The following is a 22,192-nucleotide window of genomic DNA, read 5'->3' as shown; positions in this document are numbered from 1 at the left end:
TTCAAATAAATTTTCTAGTATTGTTACATATTAGATGGGCAGTTGGAGGCAATCACAAAATAAGACAGATCTTTGACTTCATAATAAGATTTTGGTCAAACAAAGATTTTTAGATTTATAATATCTAAATAATATTAAACTAAAAATAATAAAAATCACAGTAAATTTTATGTTGGAAGTACTGTAGAAATAACAATTACAATTTCAAAAAATAAAAAGAGATGCTTGTGTTAGATCAGGTGACAAAAAAAGTCAAATATCGGCCCGTAACGATTCTTTCAACTTGTAAATTATAACAAGATAAAGATAGACAATAAAAAAAAAAAAAGGATGAGAGAAGGGGTAAAAAAAGAACAATTACTAGTCATTTTATTTTTTATATAAGAATAGTTTAGTCTACACGAATAATGTACAACAAATAAGTTATTCGATAGTCTTTAGCTCTCGATATAAATACTATAGTTAGATATATAGAGACGATGATATGTCGGAGTCTAACCCGAACCAAATCGAACCCAAACTACATACAAATATGCATTTTTGTAAAATGATCTATCTATAAGCGGCAATTTGATATAATGTCTGTTTGGTCCTGTGATTCAGCAGACCAAATTTGTATGTTGATCGTAAATACAATTTTTTTATATGGGTTATTTACACTTAGACTACATTTAGAAATATAAAATTATACTTTTTCTTAATTTTTTGTTTGAAATTACACTTACACACTCTTCAAAAATTCTTCCTTTACACCTATTATACTTTCACTTGAATTTGGACGAAAAATGATAACGCTAATATATTTTGTACTTATAAAATGATAAATGTAATATACTTATGTGGAGCGAGGTGAACATTACTACATTTTTCACCTTATATGCACAAAATTATTATATAAAAATGTTAAATGATGGGTAAAATTAAAAATTTATGTGATTTTTTGCTAACATTAGCGTTTTTTGTTCAAAGTCTAACGAAAAGAAGTCAAATCTAAACAGTAAACTTTCAAAGGGGTGTAAGTATAATTTTAATTTTTGAGAAAAGGTGTGGTTTTGCATTTTTACTGGGGTCTAAGTATAACTAACCCTTTTTGATACAGGTGCTTGTAAAATCTTACACTTTTTCAGAAGTGTTTAATTTTAGAAGGAAAAAAAAAGTGGGTAATCGATTAATAAGATCTAAAAGTTGGGGGTGTTTGAAAATAACAGTTACTAGCTATAAATGGAATAATTAAATATTATCTATTAAATTCTTTTATAGTAGGAAAAATGATAATACGAAAATAATTATATTAAAAGATACATAATTTTGAAAGAGAATATTTGGAGTGAAAGAGAAAAAATATTAACTAAAAATAAATAATTACTTTAAAGAAATAGATTTTATTACTTGTAGATAGTAGGGAAAAAGCGGCAGTAAGTGGGCAGAAAGAAAAAAAAAAATAGCATACAAAAAATAAGAAAGACATTAAAGAAGTGCTATCCCTTTATATATAGTATAGATATTGAAATGGTTGGTAAAAAAATTAGTGCATCACCAACTTATGTATCAAAATTGCCTAACGATCATAGTAGGTGGGTAGATTTTAGCAAATACTGGGATAATTGTTTCGAAAATATACCAAAAAAACAATTACGGCAAAAAAATCTGTAAGTAAAATTGTACTTATTTACAAAAATGCCTTAAGCTGGAGTATAATCACATTCTTAAAAACTTACAACTAATAATTTAATTTAGGTTAATTCAGGAGAAACTTGAGCTAAAGCTGTATTTTCAAACACTTTTATTCAGCTTAATTTAAATTATAATTTAAAAAGTACTTTATTTAAGTTTTTGCGAACACCTCGTGTACTGTTTGACCTATTTTTCTAGGATCACTTTTGGGATTTAAATCTACCAAAATCACTTTTTGAAAGGCTTTGTTTGGTTTTGTTTTTGACCATTTTTGGGATGGGTCAAAATACACTTAATATTTGTCTATTTTTTTTTACACATTATCTGTATGATTTCTTGTCTTGGATTTTCTGTATATAATATATATACACACACATGTATAAATATAATATAAAAAAGACATGATTTGACAATAAATATTGATCTTTTTCTCCCAAAAATATAATATTAAACATGTAATATTTATATATACATATATATTACAAAATATATATAAAAATAACATGTTTTGATAATAAACAACGATTTTTGTCCCAAAAGATACAACATCAAAGATACAACACTTATTTTAAATTATTTCTAAAAATAAATTCAAGACGTACACACTGTCTCTAACAATATAAAAAAAATAAGTTTACTCTTCACCATTATCAGAATATGAATAATTAAACAGTCGAATGTGCAAAGAAAAGATTAATAATATCAAACTATACAATAACAATGAAAAAGAGTTTTATCGTCCGTATTATTTCTATACTTTTTAGACTTAACAAAATTAAGTATTTTCAGTAGTTAGAAATAGCACTTACGGTGAAAAATGGAAACACTGCAGGATATGACACCGGAGAGGACACGCTCGAGCCCTCCTTCTCGAACAGCTCAGCTCATTCTTCAAACCCCTTCCTCAATTTCCAGTTTACGCGGCTCTTTCAACACCTAAACGCCTTCTAATTCTCTCCCTCTCTCTCTCTCTCTCTCTATACATACACACCGGACTGTATCTATAGCCTATACACACATGAAACAATCTAAACACATCACATTGGGTTTCTCTCTCTAGGTTTCAGATGCTCTGACCTCCTCTGTCTACATACGCACGCGTCGTATACACATATACCCGTATATTTATAATTATAGCATAAGCAGATATATACGCCAAAAGCATGGCAATGGAAGGAAGTGAATCTGTGCGCAATGGGCCGTCGTCTGAGGTTCGCCAAACTCAGTCTTCGCCTCGCAAATCGACTCCGCCTCCGGGTATTTCCCTCTTTGTTGACGCATTTGTGGAAATGTGTTCATAATTTTACATGCATAAATGCGGGGTTTCCGTTTGTGAAGATCTGTGGTCCTGGATATGCTATGTCGGTAAAATGATTTTTCGATATGGAAATTGGTTTCTATTTACTGCCTTTATCGCTTTCCAGCGTACAGTGTACAATGCGAACCTGGTTAATATTATGCTTGTTGTACGTGATAATTATTGTGGTTGAAACCCTAGTAATCTTTAGCTTCCGTGATTTTGTGAAAATTTTGGCTTATCAGACCGAAGTTTGTTTGGTGGACTTTAGTGATTATTACCGTTGTTGTAAGCGTGCAGCTTTGGATGCTGAAACTGGTTTAACAATGATTTCCTGAAACTAAATGAGAGCTTTTGGTGGGACCAACTTATCTTTAGAAATCTATTACTAACACTTAAGTTAGAATATATTGCTTCAGTAAAGCATTGCTTTTAAGTTTTGGTATTTGATTGCTAAACCATTATGCTAATGGAATAGTGATAAGTTTTTCATCCTTCTGCAGTTTTATGAGGTGAGTTTATTACATTTATTATGATGTTAGAAAGTTTGCTTTTTGTTTTGTCAGGGAAAAACCATTTGTGCTTTAAGAATATCATTTGTGTTATTTAATTTATATTTATTGCTCCAATTCTGACATGAGATCTTTGTATCATTTTGTTTGCCCCTGAATATTTAATTAATTATCATCTGTAACCAAAAAAAATTGGATCTATTGGGGTAAGGAGAGGATATCGTCAAACTTTGGGAGGAAAATTGGAGAGAGTCAAAATGAGAATGAGACACGACTTTCAATTTGTAATTGAAAATTGTATCATTAACTTTTCTTGGCATTTTTTGCAGTTAAGCTATTTTAATTATATAAACTTTATCTGTTATCTGATCGCGGGCAAATTTAGTGTGACTGCCGGGGCCTTTCTGTTAAATTCTAAATTGCAATGGGCTTTTACTCCTGAAAGAATGAGAAACTGCCATGCGACAGGTGGAACTGCATATCAGATATAGAGACAGAACTTAGTCTGGTCATGTCATTCCTTTCGAGGCCTTCAAATGCATGAAAATCTGAATACAGAAATATTATAGTATATTGGTTCGGAGTATAATCTTTTTGGAGCTAGACTACACTACTCATGTATTGGAACTTTTACTTAGCTTCTCAAGATTTATTCTGGGGATTTGTTTTTCGATCAACTTCATGCATTACATATCTTGCACACTATTTTCTCTTGGACCTCTAATTCCAGTCTTACAATGATATGCTTTGGTCATTTGTCAATTACTATGCCTTGAATTTCACGTCTACCTGACTCAAATGATTTAGCTTTATGTACTAAAGCTACTCTATTTTATAGTTTTACGTTTTGTTTGGAACGGCACCATAATGGAGAACAGTTCCTTTATGTGAAAACAAGTATTCTGGTTGTGTATCTTAATCTGTTAGTGAGATTTCATGTCTATGCAACATAACAATTTGGTGTGAGCAAAAAGTTCAATTTTTTTTTGCATAAGGTATGCATCCCTGCTCTTTGGTGTTATTCTTAGTATCTGGAATCTGGATTATATGAGGGCTGGAAGTCCTTTATTAAACTTGAGCAAACTTCCAAATTTGCCCTATTCTGTAGCATAATACATTGGACTATTTGTTGAATGACTAGAAAAATGCAATGAGAAATCTGTTGCTCCAAGGGCTATCTTACTTCTTCTGATGGTGATTTTCATTGTAGGTTGGAACCAAATCTCCTGCTATATGTTTTTGTATTTTCGAAAAAGAAACTTAAAGTCCAAAAGGATGCTCTAAGATTGTAGTGAAACATGATTACGTTCACTCCTTCAACTTCATTTTATGGATGCATATTTCATTATTTTCTGATAACTGCTCCTAATGACATCTCTTTACCCCTCTATTTGTTTAAAATTTCTTTCTTGTTGATATTGCACAGGCAATGAAGATAAGGGCACTCATCTTAGGTTCCTTTTATCAAATGCTGAAGCTGGTTCTGTAATAGGAAAGGGTGGCTCAACAATAAATGACATTCAGTCACAATCTGGAGCACGGGTCCAGTTGTCACGCAGCTATGAGTGTTTTCCCGGCACATCTGATAGGATTGTCATGGTCTCTGGAACAGTTGATGACGTATTAAAGGCGGTTGATCTCATTCTTTCTAAATTGCTGGATGAGGTGACATAGTGATTTTAATCGTTTTCCCAGATAAGCATATGAATATATTGTTAAGGAGATGTTTTCTGTTTGCTAGTTTTACGTTGAGAACGGAGGTGAAATGGATCCAGAATCGAAAATTAGATTGGTTGTGCCCAATAGCTCGTGTGGTGGAATAATCGGGAAGGGCGGAGCCATTATAAAGTAAGCCTGCTTGTTTGTATTAGAATTCTCCTCGTTGATGTTAAAGGCATACTTAATCAATGTAGATTTCAGTTTATGTAAATTAAAGGCTAATTTGTTGAACATGTGGTCTCCAATTATCAATTTGGCTCATTTTACATTCTTCTCAAACTGAACTGAACTTTGTTCTTGACTATTCCAACACATTTAATCTTAACTATTCTGATTTTCTGTTTTAGGCTGCAGAAAAAAGTGTATTCAATTTATTGCTTTATGAATGATGTTTGCTTGTATTGATTTGATTTCCTCATTCAAATGCTGCGATAACTAGTGTTTCCTCTATTTGCAATTGTGAATTTGAAATAATCAAACTGTGGATGGTGGCTTTACCTTGTCTTCTGTATTCTCAGTCACAAAAGTTCTTAACTTGTTCCGTAGCTTGACTAGGAATTACAATGGATCTGTTGAACAATTGGAGTTCTAAAGAAGAAGCATAGAGCCTCTGGAAGTACAGCTTTTCGTTCTTGCTCTGCTTGCAAAGATCCACAGAAAGTAGGGAATTGTAAAACTATCATTTAGCATCCCAGCACTTAAAAAGTTATGTGACCGTATGACGTGATCTTTTTCTTGTTTGGTGGGATCTTGGTACATAAATCATTTGACCAGCATAGCTGGTGCTGGTGGTTTCAGAAAGTTTTCTAGGCTGGAGACTAATGCGTGTTTCTTGTTCTAAACAAGTAGTGCAGAATTGAGTTTGAGAAATGGTTGTTTCAGTATGGATAAGAGAGATGTCAACATTAACCATCAGCGAAAATGGCAAGAGAATTTACTGGATTACCAAATTTCATAACATAGTCACATCTTCTCCTTGTAGCTGTTCTTAACTGTTTCCAACTCATTAGTTGGTAAAATTCTTCTATTAGCTTTACAGTGTGTTCACGTGAAAGTCATTGAAGTTGATGAGACGATGGGCGCAACAACTGACAATTTTAATGATGAATGAGAAAGGGAGGCAGGCCCTTAACCCATTAATCTGTGGTCTTTATTATAAACATGATCAATGGAGAAAGTTAACCTGTTTGTGGCCAAATACTGGGGAGCATGAAATTCTGAACCACACCAACTTAGAAGTTCTGTAATATGGGGCCATCATGGAAATAAAAAAGTTAACGGTTGGTTGGAAAAAAAGAACTTTCATTACTTGAAGACGGCCAAGCATGGGAGAGAAAACAGTCATAACATCTCCATAATGGTCTCCGGCCCTTCGACCATTTTTCCCCTCCTAAAGTCTAATCGGGCTCTTTTATAACAAGTGGCTATTTTAGCTTGCCACGGAGGAGCTAAATGTGATGGCAACTTCTCACATGTTGGAATTAACTTAACTAAACATGAGAATATAGAGATTCTTGTAAACTGTAGGCACTGGGATTACTGGTTCAGGCGAGCTGGCTTGAAGCCTGCTTCAGTGTGAGTCCATACGAACTATTTGTAATAGAGAGGTTGAGCATATAAAAAGAAGATTAATTTGCGAGTCAAGTTTGAGCTTGAAAAGGCTTAGCAAATTCTCTTGGCAGGTACAGGGCCATAGGGTTAGTTTCTTTACTTAATAGTTTATGATTATTTGCTGGTATTAGAGCTACATTTTACCTTTTAATTTAAATATGTTGGTCTTTTTGAAAGTATTGTATGAGACTGTCCTTCATAGTCATTTTGTCATATATTTTCTTTCTTTCTTCTCATGAAATTTAAATATGACCGGTGGCTATTTGAGTCCGAAGCTTTCAAAATATCGTGACATGTGTTTTCCCGTTGACGCAATGGAACTTCTTACCGGGTTTAAATTTGTGTTCAAGATCATTAAGTACAATCTATTGAACTTGGGCCATTGTGTATCCATGAAGCCTGGAGGAAAATTCCAGTAAATAATATGCATTATTTTACGGGTTTGGGGGAGTTTGGGCGTGGAGATGCATTCATTATTGGGTTGTGGGGGGGGGGGGGGAGGGTGGTGGGGGTTGTTGCTGCCCTATTCAGACCATCTGGAAACATGCTAAGGGTGGGCCGAGTTTGGCCAGGCAAAGTTTTTGGATGCTTGCATATCTCATAACTTGATGCATTTTGAAGTGGTCATCCTCGATTGTCTAGTATTATTTGCAATTCTACCTGTGACTCAATATTATATTTGTAAACTCAAGGTGGTTACTAGCTAATTAAAACGTTATAGCAATAATATTGCAAGAATGCCTTATATTCTTGTCTCCATATGAACAGGTGCACTGCATGCTGTTAAGATGTAACTGTTTGGGTTTGTTTCTACTTTAAGATTTCTGTTTGCTAATGGCCACTGAAGGGAATGACTTAAATTCATCATCGCATTTTCTCTTTTCTGATCTTGCCTCTTGGTTGCATGTTCTTGCAGTAGCTTAGCTTATATGCTATAATTAATGAGTCACTGTTTATGTGCTGCAATTGCTATCACCCTTCAGGGAAAAATTATGTATGCTTTCTAAAAGTTGCATTTGGCAATTGACACTGATGTACTCTTTTGCTGCTTTGGAGCTTCATCTAACAATTAGCTACCTGAACCTAAATGCTGAAAAGAGAATTTACTTCTGCACTTTTTGTTCCAGCAGTTGCAAATGTTTGAGCCTGAATATTTGTTTCTTGCAAAGTGTGTTTTCCGGCAATCTATTATGAACCGAGATTTAAGTACAACTTACAGAGAATCTTCAAAATGGATATCATTTCACTACTTTGTTGCTCACTGCTGCTGTAGCTATGGGTGAATTCATGTCTGTTATTTACTCAAATAGGAATGTACCTTTAACCTAAAAGGAAAACTGTGTTGAACTATGCCGACCTCCTTGAAACCTACAAATGGTGAGTATACCAATTGAAATCTGTAATTCTTTTGAGGATGAATATAAATTACAAGTTATTCAATCCCCGAAACCTTGTGCTTTTCTCCCTTTTCTTTTAGGATGTGTGTAAGGATGAAGTAAGTGCTATTGAATTGGTTTTCTCCTGATCTTTCACTGCAACTTTGGCACCTATTCTTGGTCGCACTTCCATTGCATTTTGTTTAGTGAGTAAATATTTTGATAGAGTACTTGGCTTTATGTTTGTCTTGTAAGTCTTGGTGGGTGGAACTGAGTTCTTGGTAAAATGGTTTTCTACATCCTAACTAGGAAAAATGTGGCTTTTATTTATCTCTAATTACCCATGGTTCTTGTGATCTTTTATTAGTCGAGTAATGACACTAGTTTGGGTGTGCTATATCCTAAGATTTCACAGATTTGAAATGAATGTAATGTTTCCTCTTATCGTACGGTAAAGAGTTTTGAGAATCCCAAAAATGGCCATACTGTCTCAAGTCAATCAGCATAAATAGCTAGTTTTTTTCCTTGATCAAAGTGAAGCAGAAATCTGATGTTACCTGAAATTTTTCTCTTGGTGTGATGCTTAAGACATATGTGCATAAAGATATACTGGCACTCACATAATAAAACGTGCTTGAATGGTTATTTGTTATGTTCAGCCATTCACACTTATTAATCTGAATGTTCCTGTGTCTTCATATAATTGTTGGAACAGGTCATTGATTGAGGACTCCCGAGCTGACATTAAGATATCTCCCCAAGATATCTATTACCCTGGGTTGCACGATAGGTTAGTGACAGTGACTGGTACTTTAGGAGAACAAATGCGGGCGATTGAGTTGGTCCTACTGAAATTGGTGAAGGACCCATATTATCAGCAGTCTGCTAATGCTCCATTCCCTTATCCAGGTATTAGTTGCCAAATGAAATTTATTCTTTTTCTTTTCATTTTGTTGGCGTTTATTTAGGTACTAGTTTTCCAAGTGTAACTTGTCTCCTTCCCTTTTGCATTTTCTAAGTGTGATTTACCATATCTCTTCCATATTATTTTATACCCAAGCAATCTTCAGCACTGTCAACAATTTTAGCTATTTCCCTTACAGCAAGGATCCAGATATTAGTTTCTTGAATCAGCCATTCTAGTCGAAGTTAGATTGTGTAACTAGTAAGATCTTCTTTTACAGATGGTTGCACCACTGACTTAATTGTAGACGAACATGCTTTTATTCAACAAAAACAGTAGAAAAAACATTCTAAGAACACTACCGGTCATGTCAAAGAAATGTGAAAAACAACTGTGAACAAGGAAGATTGACAGTCATCATTTGAATCAATAAAGAAGTATCTAGTCTTGAGAAAGATCTGATTGAGTTGCAAGTTTCACAAATCTGATTAGTGCTTTTGCAATTTAGTAGTATTTAAACAATTGATCTGATCTATTTCTTGACTTGTCCAACAGGTCACTAGCATATGCATTACATATGCCTCTGTTCCAAATTCATTGCGCTACTTTCATTTAAAATGGCAGGACTAAATCTCTATTTCTCAAAAGCCCCCAAAAGATCTACCAACTCACTTAAAAGTAATTATGACATACCACCAACTCTCAACTACTATTTTTAGAGGTGAAAAGGTGATAAAACTATACAAAACATTTTCCTCTACAGCTCTCATATAACATTCCATATCAGTCAAATTGGGCCTGTAAAACATGGAATGGAGAAAGTATAACAAACTCAAGTTCCATAAGTCAACATCTTCAGCATATCATAGTCCATCGATGAGGAGTGATAAACTAATGAAACAGGAGGCTGGCTGCTCTATTAGAATGTCTGGTGCACCATGAACAAAGTACCCAATACAACTACTTGATAGCAGTTTGAATCACCCAATGAAGTATGTTAGAATCTTCACTGACAAGAAAAGAAACTACAGTATGGGTTACATGCTTAACATCTTTGATATTTTAACATGATCATTTTCTTGTAGCAGCTAGTTTGTTGTAAATATGACATTGATATGAACTACCACTTTTTCTCAATTGTCATCGGTTATGGAATTTAAATCAACTGGAAGTGAAAGAATATCAAAGATGTTGGATATTCATTTTGCCATTATAAGTTCTGATATGGATAAAAGCTGTGGCCTTTTCAATATAGCTCATACCAGTTAGACGGCTACCTGGCAGTGTTTGTCAAGGTAATTGCGGCGAGTTCAGTACTTAAGCAAAACTGTGTATTTTCAAGAAAACCTATAATGTAATCTGGAGTGAAAAAGATTGAAAGGTTATATCCTTTTTATTTGTCTTTTATTTGTTTTGGATGTTTTTATCTATTAAATGTTTAACTGTTTCTCAAAGTTAATGGTTAGTCATTTCATGTAACCTCCTTTTCCAGCACTTATGTACAGTGGGATGAACTATGGACCACCAAATGGGGTTGGAGTTGGAGGGAAGTACCTGAACAACAGGGTTCCAAACAAGGTGTGTGATTATCTTTTATAATTTTGATGAATATTTCTTTGTCGTGTTGCTAGCTGTTTGCTTTGTTGGCTTCTTTTTATTTCTGAAGTGTTTTTTACTTTTTAGCCCCACAACTAACCCACTTTTTGACTCACTTCCTGTTCATGCATAGATTGTTGCTTATTTAAATACGTTTGTAATGGCTTACAAGTAGCTGATTATGAAATCGTGGCTTTAAATGTGCACTCTTACGGTAGCAGTGGGCTTTTGAGGAAAACCTACTGGTCCTCCTCTCATGTTATTTTCTAATGGATTCTCCTTTCCCCTGTTTTATTTGACTGGGATTATTATTACATCTTATTGTAGAATTGCTTTAGAGTTGCAATCTGCATAATCAAACTGTAACTATGGTAACTGTTTACTTGCTTCTGCGGTTCAGTTTCTCCTGAATGTTTTTAAGGTTTTGATTATACTGCCGGGATAGAGATGTCATTTTAGCCTCCTTCCAAGTTTCTCATATTCTGTTTGTGTGACTTACTGAGTCGTGAGTGCAATGTGCTACTGCAGGAAGATAGAAGCAGTTCGGTTACTATTGGTATTGCAGATGAACATGTTGGCTTAGTTGTTGGACGTGGTGGAAGGAGTATTATGGAGATCAGTCAGGTATGTATTTAGGTTCTCGTTTTGTCCTTCTCATGTGGTTGTTTACCAACTACGTGCTTGTTTGTCCCACAGCTTAGTGGAGCTAGGATAAAGATTTCTGATAGGGGTGATTTCATGTCTGGGACATCGAATAGGTAAGGGCAGATGAAAATGGCTGGCATTTCCAAATGTTTTGGGTGTGTAATAAGAAAGCAATGTCTTCGTTCCTTTGCTCCTTCTTGCAGGAAAGTCACCATCACAGGGTCTCAAAGATCAGTTCGTATAGCGGAGTCCATGATATCACGGAAAGTTGCTTCAGTTGCTGAGAGATGACGGAGTAGTCCTCAACTTCTTATCTAATCTTGTTAAGATTTTTAGTCTTGGATGACCTGGAATTTCGTTCAGCGTTTGGCCAATCCTGGATTTGTCCATATCTTTTATTATGGTGAAATTAAGCGAATGATCTGATTCAAGCAAGAGGATGGATATAAGTTTCACTGAAGAGTACCGTTATCTAGAACTGATGGCAGGAAAAATGTTGCATTTGACGCTGGCTGAAAAAAAATTGCTTCCATTGACCAAATATAAGCATTTAATGTTCCCCGTCTGTATACTGGTGTAATTTGTTATGCCCAAGTGACATATTCGCTAAATCTAGACTAGAGGATTCTGATTATGCCTTTGACATGTTAGTGTTACTATTCTTTCCTTAATGCCCTGCACTGTGATGCATATAAGCATCATTAGTCACCTGGCATAAATAAAGAGATGCGAGAAATTTACTTGTTGATGGCTCAACAATTGGATCTTTTCTGCATTGTAGTCTGTGATTTCTAAGACCAGCTGCACATACAAACGCACACGTTCCTATGCCTGAAGGAACTCATGTTTTATAAACCATTCTACTGATATTTGTAGAATTATTATCTTTTGCATTTACACTCACAAGTCTTCCATTATTGGTGGTAACTTTTTAGTTTTAATTTAAGATGATTACATCAGATGAATCGCGGTAGTCTGTACTTTGTAGTGTTACCAAAAGTCACAATCGCTTGTTAACCATTCATTAGCTATTATTTGATAGCTTCACATTACCCCTGTGTATTAATTTTTTGTGTCTTATTGTAGGATTACTTGACTGTGAATTACAAATACTGATTCATTCCTCTCAAGAGCTCTCATTTGAGAGCCTAGTGTACTCAAGCTGTACTGTTCTTTCCCTTTTTGTTGAAAGTTGTGCTGGAATTTGAACTTTGATATCTGGTGGTGTCATTACTAGTTCCCATTGCTGTTCTCATTTTCCCTACACCAACATTTATTATGAGCTTGAATAGCAAATTGGTTATCTTGATTTTTGTGGTTGAGTTCACTGCTTGTTCTGAGATCTTTGTTGGATTCAAGAATTCAGTTATCAGAAGGATAGCCATGATCGGGCTTGGTTATCATAATCTTGGATGCCAACTTGTCATTTGGTGATCATCAGCTTTGGTTGATAGATGTTGAACGTTGAACATGAGACGTCTATTTACCTGTGTTTATCTTTACCATGAACCCATCTGGTTAACAGTTTAGGTTGTCTCGTTCATGTGTGGATGAACAAGTGACGAATGTGTTATACACGCAATTTCGCAGAATGATCAATTATTCGGTAAGTGGTTTATCACATGTACGTGGTCGGTCAAATTTGGTTTCAACAGAAAGTTATCTCGTAAATCTCTTGAGGAGTTTGTGTAGACAACCTATGCAAATGATGTATGGTGGTTGGGCAGCTCTCAGGTGTGAAGGTCTTTAGTGTGGGCGTTTGGTCAATGTGATTTCATTATCAATTCTGAAATTGGTTCAAGTAGTTGTATACATAATGCATCCAACAAATCACAAATGGTAGAGACTGAATACTCTGATTATTCGTGTCAATAACTTGCAATATTACAAAGTTTGATGCGTCGGATAAATTACTTATTTTACACCGCATTCAACACATTATGGCATTGCCTCCCGATCCATTGTTCGTCGCATGTATTTCTACAACTGAATGAATTATTCTTTAGTATATCTTCAAAAATAGATATTAAGAATTAATAAATATATCTGTATGTAGACTTATTTTTGTAATATTGCACTAATATCTTAATAAACCAATTGCCAATATACTTATACATGTTTGCGACCGTAACCCTTTTTAAATTTTGAAGGAATTTATCAGATTTCATATAGTGCTATATATATCAACGGTTCAAAAGATAGTACTGATTAGAGATATATGCTTATATAATATATGCATATATATCAACGGTCCTCCCATAGCTTGGGACTGTAGAATCCATGACCATCTATTTATTTCATTAACTTCTGTGGAGATTGAGTTTTTACGGTTTATTAATGCTCTTTAATTCTCCAAAATCCTATTGCTTCAGTTTATTCATTTACAATAATTTCACATACATAAAATGTGAAATACACAAATATAAGATTTAGATGGGATCTAAAATAGCGGCTATGATTCCACCATGAAAATTCAAAAAAAAAAAAAAGGAAAATATTATATTTATTGCGTAGTACGAGGTATAACAATGATGACAATAACAATATAATATGAGGAAAATTGCAATATGTAGTGAGTAAAATTATACATGCAAAGCTCACCAACTGAAGTTCGTGAAGCCATGCAATTTTATTGCAAGAATATTACTAAAATCCCATGTAGTAGTAAATTTATGTGCAGGAAAATGAAGCCTCATGTCTCATGGTTCTTCCCATCCCCCATCTCCACCACCATACCCGGAACCGTAACCTGATCCACTGCCGTACCCGGACCCATTGCCCCCACCATTTCCACCACCCCCTCCACCGCCTCCGCCTCCTCCTCCTCCTCCTCCTCCTCCACCGCCACCCTTTCCAACCCCACTTCCACTTCCATATCCAGAGCCACTACCACTTCCATATCCTGAGCCCGAACCATTCCCTGAACCACCACCTCCTCCTTTGCCTCCGCCACCTCCACCTCCACCACCCCCACCTTTTCCTCCACCTCCACCCGACCCGTACCCTGATCCATACCCAGACCCGGATCCAGACCCATATCCAGACCCAGAACCAATACCAGACCCTCCTCCTCCTCCACCACCGCCACCACCTCCTCCCCCTCCACCAGCTCCAATTTTCTCATAATACTCCCCATCATCATCCGAAGCTCCATATCCAGAGCCACTCCCAGAGCCATACCCCGACCCATACCCTGAACCTGACCCATTCCCCCCACCACCACCTCCACCACCACCACCTCCTCCTCCTCCACCTCCTCCCTTCCCCACTGCCTTCCCGACCCTAGCTCCCAATGCAAGGTCCACAAACAACATGACCAAGAATGCAACACTCACAACCTTCAAATGCCGGGCCATTTTCCAAACACACACAATATACTAGTAGCAACAATATATATTACCCAAAAATATATCAACTCTTGCCTATCTCGAGAATGTGTAGTACTTCAAATTGTAATTCACTCATGCACAAAAACGTTGGTGTAAGGTCCCTATTTATAGGAGTACACAACCTCAACTTTAGCAAAGTTGCATGGCTTTCTAGTAGCTTCTTGATTGAGTATATTTCATTAAATTACAAAGATTGACAAAAATGTAAACGTGTCTAATGGGATTCATTACAAGAGCTAGAAAAGAGATAGTGGTGTGGTTGGGGGGGTATGGGGAATGGTGGTGGAGTGGACGACTCCCTGTCCATCTTTTTTCTCATGCAAATTCTCATATTAGGACAATAAAGTTTTGTCCCACTTTGACTTGAGGAAGGGCAGGACCAATCAATGCCTCTACATCTGCATTTCCCACTTTGTTTTCTTTTCACATTTCATCACTTTTATATATATATATATATATATATGTATATTTATATAGATTACAAGTCAAATAACTTGATTAATTAGATGAGATTAGATTTAGTTATTACAAAGCATTATAGTTGCAAGTTAGTAAACATCACATTATATATATATATATACATATTAAATTGAAGACAAATTTGACAAAAAATTTCATCTTTAGGAAAGAGTTTTATTAGTATAGGAAGTTCGAATAAAGAAAAAAAATAATAATAAATATGGATAAAATAATAGGATATGAGATTTTTTATATTGAAACATGATACTATTAATAGAATATAAGAGAAAATTTTCATATGCATCAAATATAATACAAATACTGAATTTTATTTATAAATAACACATCATATCAGCACGATGTAATTGAATTTCACTACTGATGTAGTTTACTTATTTATCGTCGACATTTCACTAAACCTATACATACAAAAACTTTGAATCAAAAGATGTGTGGAATATCGTATCAAAAATACTGTAGGATTTAAATATATAATATATATTTCATTATAAATACGATACAATTTGTGTCGGGTAAATAGAATAATCGATCTCTTAAGTTTGTATTTAGAAGCATTTTAGTTACTCAAGTTCATTTTTTCACTTTAGTGTCCCTAAACTTTAGTTTTTGTCTCAATCTGATCCATCCAACTATTTCTCTCTGGAAATATGGCTGAAAAATGGTAATGTGGCCGACAGATAACTTAGTCTATAGGGGCAATTTTATCATTATATTTATTTATTTTTTAAAATAAAAAATTAAACACGGTCAGACCGTATTTTGAGACAAATTAATGTATTTTTCAGAAAAACTTGCACATTTAGCATCCAAACAACAAATTACACATCGAGGTTGTTTTGCACAATATGGCCGTGTTCTTCACCGGGAACTTCATCGCTCGAACAAACAAGAACACTTTTCAACTATTTAAGGGGCGGGGGGGGGGGGGGGGGGCTATTTTAGTTGAAACAAATTCATTTTATTACATCACATACATTATTTTCTACGACAGTTAGTTTACATACAATATGTACTTAATACCACAGTGCATTTTTAGCCATCTCATTACATTTTCCACCATAAACATAATTACACAAGCTAGTACTTTTCACCGTCTAAAAATGACTAATTCGATAAATTTACAAATTTAACGGCCAGAATGAGAAAATCAAATCAAAATTGACCATTTTACCTTTAAAAAGTTAAAATTCGATCATATTTTCGGGGAAAACAGTCAGATGAAATCAATAAGAGACTAAAACTAAAATTTCGAAATGTTGATATCAAGAAATGAATTTGAGGGATTAAAATAATTTAAAAATACAAACTTAACGGACCAATTATAACATTTACCGATTTGTATTTTTCCCGTAATTAAATTCATATAAAGAAAAATGTGTTAAGTTTAGATTGGATGGGGGTGGGGAACAAAATCTGTACTTGACATCTCCCCCACTAACTCACCAACCCCAAAATTCGGTGTTAGTGCGGTTTGTTTTCATGTTTTGGTCATATATATGTAAAAAGGTGTGAAGGAATGAATGACAAATGTCTTCTCCAACTTGAACTAATCTGTAGGTTTGGTGGGCACATCACATCACATGCACACCACACCACACTCACACTCACTCGCATGCTCACTTGCACTTTGCACTTCATAATCTTCTTTGCAATTATTATATATAAAACCTCATCATCATCTCCTCTTTCTTCTATGGACGAAACTTCCCCTTCAACTTCCTTTGTTAAATCAAAAGTTTGGTGGATTTCTCATCATTCAAAAATTCAATTTATTCTTTGTTATACAAGAAATAAATAATTTTTTTATAAAAAATAAAATAATAAATTATTTTTTTGAAAAATAAAGCAAATTATACACTCTATCTAATCCATTGATACGGGGTAATTTGCTTCATTTTTCGTAACATATGGGGGCAATTTGCTAAATTTTTTTCATACAAGTTTATTTGTTCATTTCACGTCTCATGAACCCTTTCTGATTACCCACGTTGGATATTAGGTCTAATTATACAAATATTATATATATTACAAAATTATAAACCAGTGTCGGAGATGGTATTAGTGTAATGTACCCAAAAAGGTATTTATATAAAATGTCGTCATTGAACAGGAGGTGTATTTCTAATTACATCTATAGTGTCAAGAGGTGTGCTTGTTGCAAAAGGCATAAGGTGTTTATGTAATTAGATCTAATTCAAGAATTATCGATATAATTTACTCTATAATTTTTAGAAGATCCCAACCACATATATGCATTCATTTTCTTTTGAATGTTTCTGATTTTATTATAATTTTATTTTGTAGTAATTTTCTGTATAAATGGAGATATATAACTCGTTTATTTAAAATATCTTACAAATTCATACACTTTATAAGGTGTTTTAAAAGCGCATAAAATATCAAATTTTACATTAAGAATAAATTGTCCGGAGAAAATAAGATAATGCAACTTATTATATATTAGTAATGATAAATTTGTGATTAATTTAAATGAATATGTTGAGATGTTAAACATAAGTTCAGAACTCTTATATATTTTTCAAAAGAGTTTATAAGCACATACACATTTTGTTTTTGAAGCTTATAAACTCTTTTTTCGGGAATTATTACCAATCACTTCGCAAATATCTTACACAGTATTGCAGAATATTTAGTAATTTTTTTAGAAAAGAGCTTATGAGGTTCAAAAATATTGTTTTCAAATTATAAAGAATTCCCAAATTATTTCCAAAAAACCAACATGTTAGTTCAGTTTTCTTTAAATTAATTGCAAGTTTGGCATTAGTACATATTATGAGTTCTGTCATCACCTTCATCTTATTCTATCCAAACAATTCTAAAAATTCTTTTTAAAATGAAATTTTGCATCTTATAATGTCTTATAAGGCGTATGTACTTACAAAATAATATTAATAAATATGGAAAAACACCCTCTTATTAAATAATCCAAACTAAAATTTTATGATTATCATAATTTTCGATGAACAATATAAAAAAGATAAATATAAAATTATATTTTTTGTCCTGTAACTTTAGGCCGTTTGTACTTCTGGTCCTGTACGTAACTTACTCTATTTACACATTTAGTCTTTTTTTTTATGAGTTTAGTCCTAAACATATCACATTTGGTCTTTTTTTGACAAATCTAGTCCTCTGTGTTGGCAATTTTGGTCCCCTTCACACTGTGATGGATATCATTTTTTGCCCTGTAATTATGAGTCGTTAGGACTAAAATTGATAATACATGACTAAATTTGTCAAAAATGACCAAATCCGAAATGTTCAGGACTAAATTCGTCAAGAAGACTGAATGTGTAAATGAAGTTACATGACAAAAATACTAATAACTTAAAGTTATAGGACCAAAAGAGTAATTTTACCAAAAAAAATAACTGACTAAATTGTTAGTAATCAAGTTTATCAAGATATGGAAGGGGGTTTGTCAATATTTCTAAAATAATTATTACCAATTACGCGTGAAATCATCAAACTGTAAAGATTGTCAAATATTAATACACTATAAAAAATTATTTTATAATAACAATTTTTGTAAAGGCTACGTTATTCATTTGTAATTGTTTTTTTAATTTGTAACGATTTTTATGACGGAGACCTCTACCGTAGCTTTTTTGGGCATTATAAAATATTTGTAAAAACTTGCTTGAAAATTGTTACAATTTGTAACAGTCTTTTTACCAGCCACTCCAGACCGTTACAATTGTAGTCGAATGGAAAAAAAACTAAATTTGGATATGCTTTTGGAATGACTCAATTAATTTACTATGCAACGGTCTTGCATTATGTTATAACGATTTTGTATCAAGTTTTTGATTTCTTTTTTCAACAGTCTTTGTAACACTTTATGCATATGTTGGTTTTGGTTTTGTATCTGTCTTCATTACTATTTTTATACTGCTTTAGTAGCGGCTTTTGGGACGGTAATTTTCAAAATTGATAATCATCTTTTGCACGATTTTTGTAACGGCTTCAAGATTATATGACAGTAATTCATCTTTCAAAAGCCGTTACAAATACAATGACAATTTTTTTTAATATTTATTTTTTAAAATAAATTATTGAAATTTTTGTTATACTTAGGTAATTTTAATTTCTTAATTAAGCAATATTAAATAAAAATATATCATGTATCAAGAAAATAAAAATAATTGATTACAAAAACAAAAATATTGTTTTTACATTGTATTTTTACAAATAAAAAAGAAATCCTAATATAAATTAGCATCCCCTCAAGTCGCGACTTCGTCGTCCTCATCTCCGTCGGCTACTGGGGATCAGCTAAAGGCTAGGGCGCTGGAGGATCTGGCCAGGTTGAATCCATCATTTGCATCCACTCCTCTAGCTTCGATACCCAATCATCAAGGTCGGGGCACGACGGTTGTGGAGGCGAGGGCGATGGAGCAGTGGAATTGTTGGGTTGTGATGGTCCAGCAACCGTGTGGTGGGCCTCAGAGCCGAGATCGAATACTCGACCCCTCTTTTGGCCGCCCGCTACTGACAGCCACACCTATTGCTTGTTTGGGGCCATTAAACCTTGAGAGGATATTGGAGGTCTTGATCACTGTTTTGATGTCTCTGGCGTTTCTCCATCATCCTCACGAATAGCTCCTGCGAACAAATCAATGATTGAATTTTAAAAAAAATAATATTTTGTAATGGCCTTTCTAACGACTTTTGGAATGACTAATATAGCCTTTGTAAATTAGCTGTTAAAAAATATAGACATTATCATATCCACCTTTGGAATTTGTAATACCATCTATAAAAAAAGTCGTCTCTATTGATGCGATTTTTGTAAACACTTTCTTATTGTACATTTTCTCGCGGTTTTTCCCACGATAATTGTAACGACTTTTAATTTTTTCTTAAAATCGTTACAAATACTACAAACCGTTACAAAAACCATAGGGAAAAAGTAACAGCCAAGTTTATGCAATGTGTTTGTAACGGCTGGCATAATGCGAAAAGTTGCCGTCCCTAATTTTGGAAATTATTACAAAAATTGCTACAAATTGTAACGACTTTACGGATACAAAGAAATTATAACGGATTCTTCAACGATTTTGATTGTTACAAAAATAATAAATTTTTATGAACCCTTTCATGATATCATCACATCCAATCCACTACAAATACGTAACAGAATATGTGGCCGTCCCAAAAAAAAATCGTTACAAATCTCCAATTTCTTTTATGGTGATAGTGTTATTTACAGATGATCGTGTGGATATATAAGTTGGCAACATCTAATGTGAGCCACTAAATTATAATACAATCATATCATAAATTAAATTATTCATCATATAAAACTATTCACATGAATAGCATTTAACTTCTCGCACATGATCTACATATGTTGTTATTAATTAATTGGGTTTAATTTTAATTAGGAATAGTTACACTTTGTTTCTTTAATATTTAGTATAATTACATGTAGATTTTTTATGATTTGAAAAATTACGTCTAGTGTTCATGAAGTTTGCTTTTATCTAACAAAAGGTCTCTCTGATAGTCAAGATTAACTGAATTTATTGGTATTAACAGAAAAAATTGAATAGAAATTGATACTTACCATCGAGTGAGTTATTACAGGTCAAACAAATCTTTTGTGACTAAATTACGTACTCTTATAATGATGAAGACATGTTTCCTCACATGCATTCAGATGTGAAGATGTATAAGGGTAATTTGATCATAAAAGGTTTATCTGGCTGTAGTAATAAGGTAAAATTTGATTTTTTATTCGATCTTTTGTTAATATCATCAAATTCAAGAATTTTGGCTAACAGAAGAACTTATTTGTTAGATAGATGCAAACTTTAGGGAACTAGATGTAATTTTTCAAATCATAGAGAATCTACGCGTGATTACACCAAATCTTAAGAAAGAAAAGTATAATTATCCCTTTGAACTATTTTATATTAATGGGCTCAACACATATTATTATTTTTTTGTGCAAAATTCATTTTCTGTCCCGTAATTTAAAAAATGACACCATTGATTAACTTTAATTATAATTGAAGACAATAATTTTAAAAAACAGTACATTTCTATCAAAAAATGCAAATTTTACAGAGAAAAAAAGACACATGACAACCCCATGTGTTGTTTTTTTAAAATATTATTTTTAATTGAAAAATTATCGAAGTAGACCAAAAGTGTCACTGCATCACAATTATCGGATAAAAAATATATATTTCTTTTTTCATGAAACATTTTTCAATATTTGCAATGAAAAAAATGGGACATGGTTGTCATCCATAACATCTCAAATTGGAGTTTTGAGGTCAAGAGATTAATGGGATTCTTCATCACCATCATCACTATCACTATTAATGATAAACATTCAAGCAATTATATATACATATGTCATAATCAAAGTTGTTAATTATTTCTACGCGTACACACAGAGGTCGTTTCCACTCAAAGCAAGGTCAAAATTGTCAGTCTTTTTCATACGGTAATTGTGGGCGTCGTTAAACCACCACCTCATCTAAAAATTTAAATTAGTATAAAAATAACTATTTAATATTTAATTTTTAATACATCCCTTTAGATGTAAATTCTGCACATAAAATATATATACTAGTACGAAATCCGTGCCAAGGCACGGGAAATATTTTCAATTTTGATCTTGACTGTAATAATAAATACTCAAGAACGCGTACTTATAAGGTTGGATAAAAATTATCTATATTTATACTAATATAAAAAGAAAAGTCCATCAACACTCACAAACGGCTGTTAATGACACCATCATACTATTTTTTTTTTAAGTAAAAAATGCCCCTTCATAATAAAATAACTAACTCATTCAACTTTTCAAAATTTATATTAATTGACAAAATATTATTTATTTATTTCTTTTATTTTATTAATATAATATACTGATTTATATATTTTACTCTTATTTATAATATATTTTAAAGCGTAAAAAAATATTTATTATATATATGTAGAAACGACGTGCC

The 22,192-nt window shown here is 33.3% G+C and overlaps 2 protein-coding genes across 2 annotated transcripts; one reads left to right on the top strand and one right to left on the bottom strand.

Annotated features, from left to right (window-relative positions):
- Positions 1-2,522: 2,522 nt before the first annotated feature.
- On the top strand, positions 2,523-12,093 carry BTR1L (binding to TOMV RNA 1L (long form)). The gene is made up of 8 exons (XM_011103232.3): positions 2,523-2,931; positions 4,910-5,148; positions 5,225-5,331; positions 8,905-9,098; positions 10,586-10,671; positions 11,218-11,313; positions 11,386-11,447; positions 11,538-12,093. Exons 1-8 carry the CDS (start codon positions 2,838-2,840, stop codon positions 11,623-11,625), a joined length of 966 nt encoding a protein of 321 aa, XP_011101534.1. The 5' UTR covers positions 2,523-2,837; the 3' UTR covers positions 11,626-12,093.
- A 1,722-nt stretch (positions 12,094-13,815) lies between these two features.
- On the bottom strand, positions 13,816-14,827 carry LOC105179596 (uncharacterized). The gene has a single exon (XM_088882698.1). The coding sequence runs from the start codon at positions 14,688-14,690 to the stop codon at positions 14,034-14,036; it is 657 nt and encodes a 218-aa protein (XP_088738824.1). The 5' UTR covers positions 14,691-14,827; the 3' UTR covers positions 13,816-14,033.
- Between the last annotated feature and the right edge of the window lie 7,365 nt (positions 14,828-22,192).

The sequence above is a fragment of the Sesamum indicum genome, linkage group LG7 (assembly GCF_026168435.1).
Source record: "Sesamum indicum cultivar Baizhima isolate 11 linkage group LG7, ASM2616843v1, whole genome shotgun sequence".
Classification (NCBI taxonomy): domain Eukaryota; kingdom Viridiplantae; phylum Streptophyta; class Magnoliopsida; order Lamiales; family Pedaliaceae; genus Sesamum; species Sesamum indicum.
The sequence above is the reverse complement of the archived record's forward strand: the minus strand, read 5'-3'. Positions and strand labels throughout refer to the sequence as shown.

Coding starts and splice junctions, on each gene's coding strand:
- LOC105179596 (XM_088882698.1), bottom strand. CDS start 14,690: ATGGCCCGGCATTTGAAGGTTGTGAGTGTTGCATTCTTGGTCATGTTG.
- BTR1L (XM_011103232.3), top strand. CDS start 2,838: ATGGCAATGGAAGGAAGTGAATCTGTGCGCAATGGGCCGTCGTCTGAG. Junction 2,932..4,909: donor CAAATCGACTCCGCCTCCGG/GTATTTCCCTCT, acceptor GATATTGCACAG/GCAATGAAGATAAGGGCACT. Junction 5,332..8,904: donor AAGGGCGGAGCCATTATAAA/GTAAGCCTGCTT, acceptor TTGTTGGAACAG/GTCATTGATTGAGGACTCCC.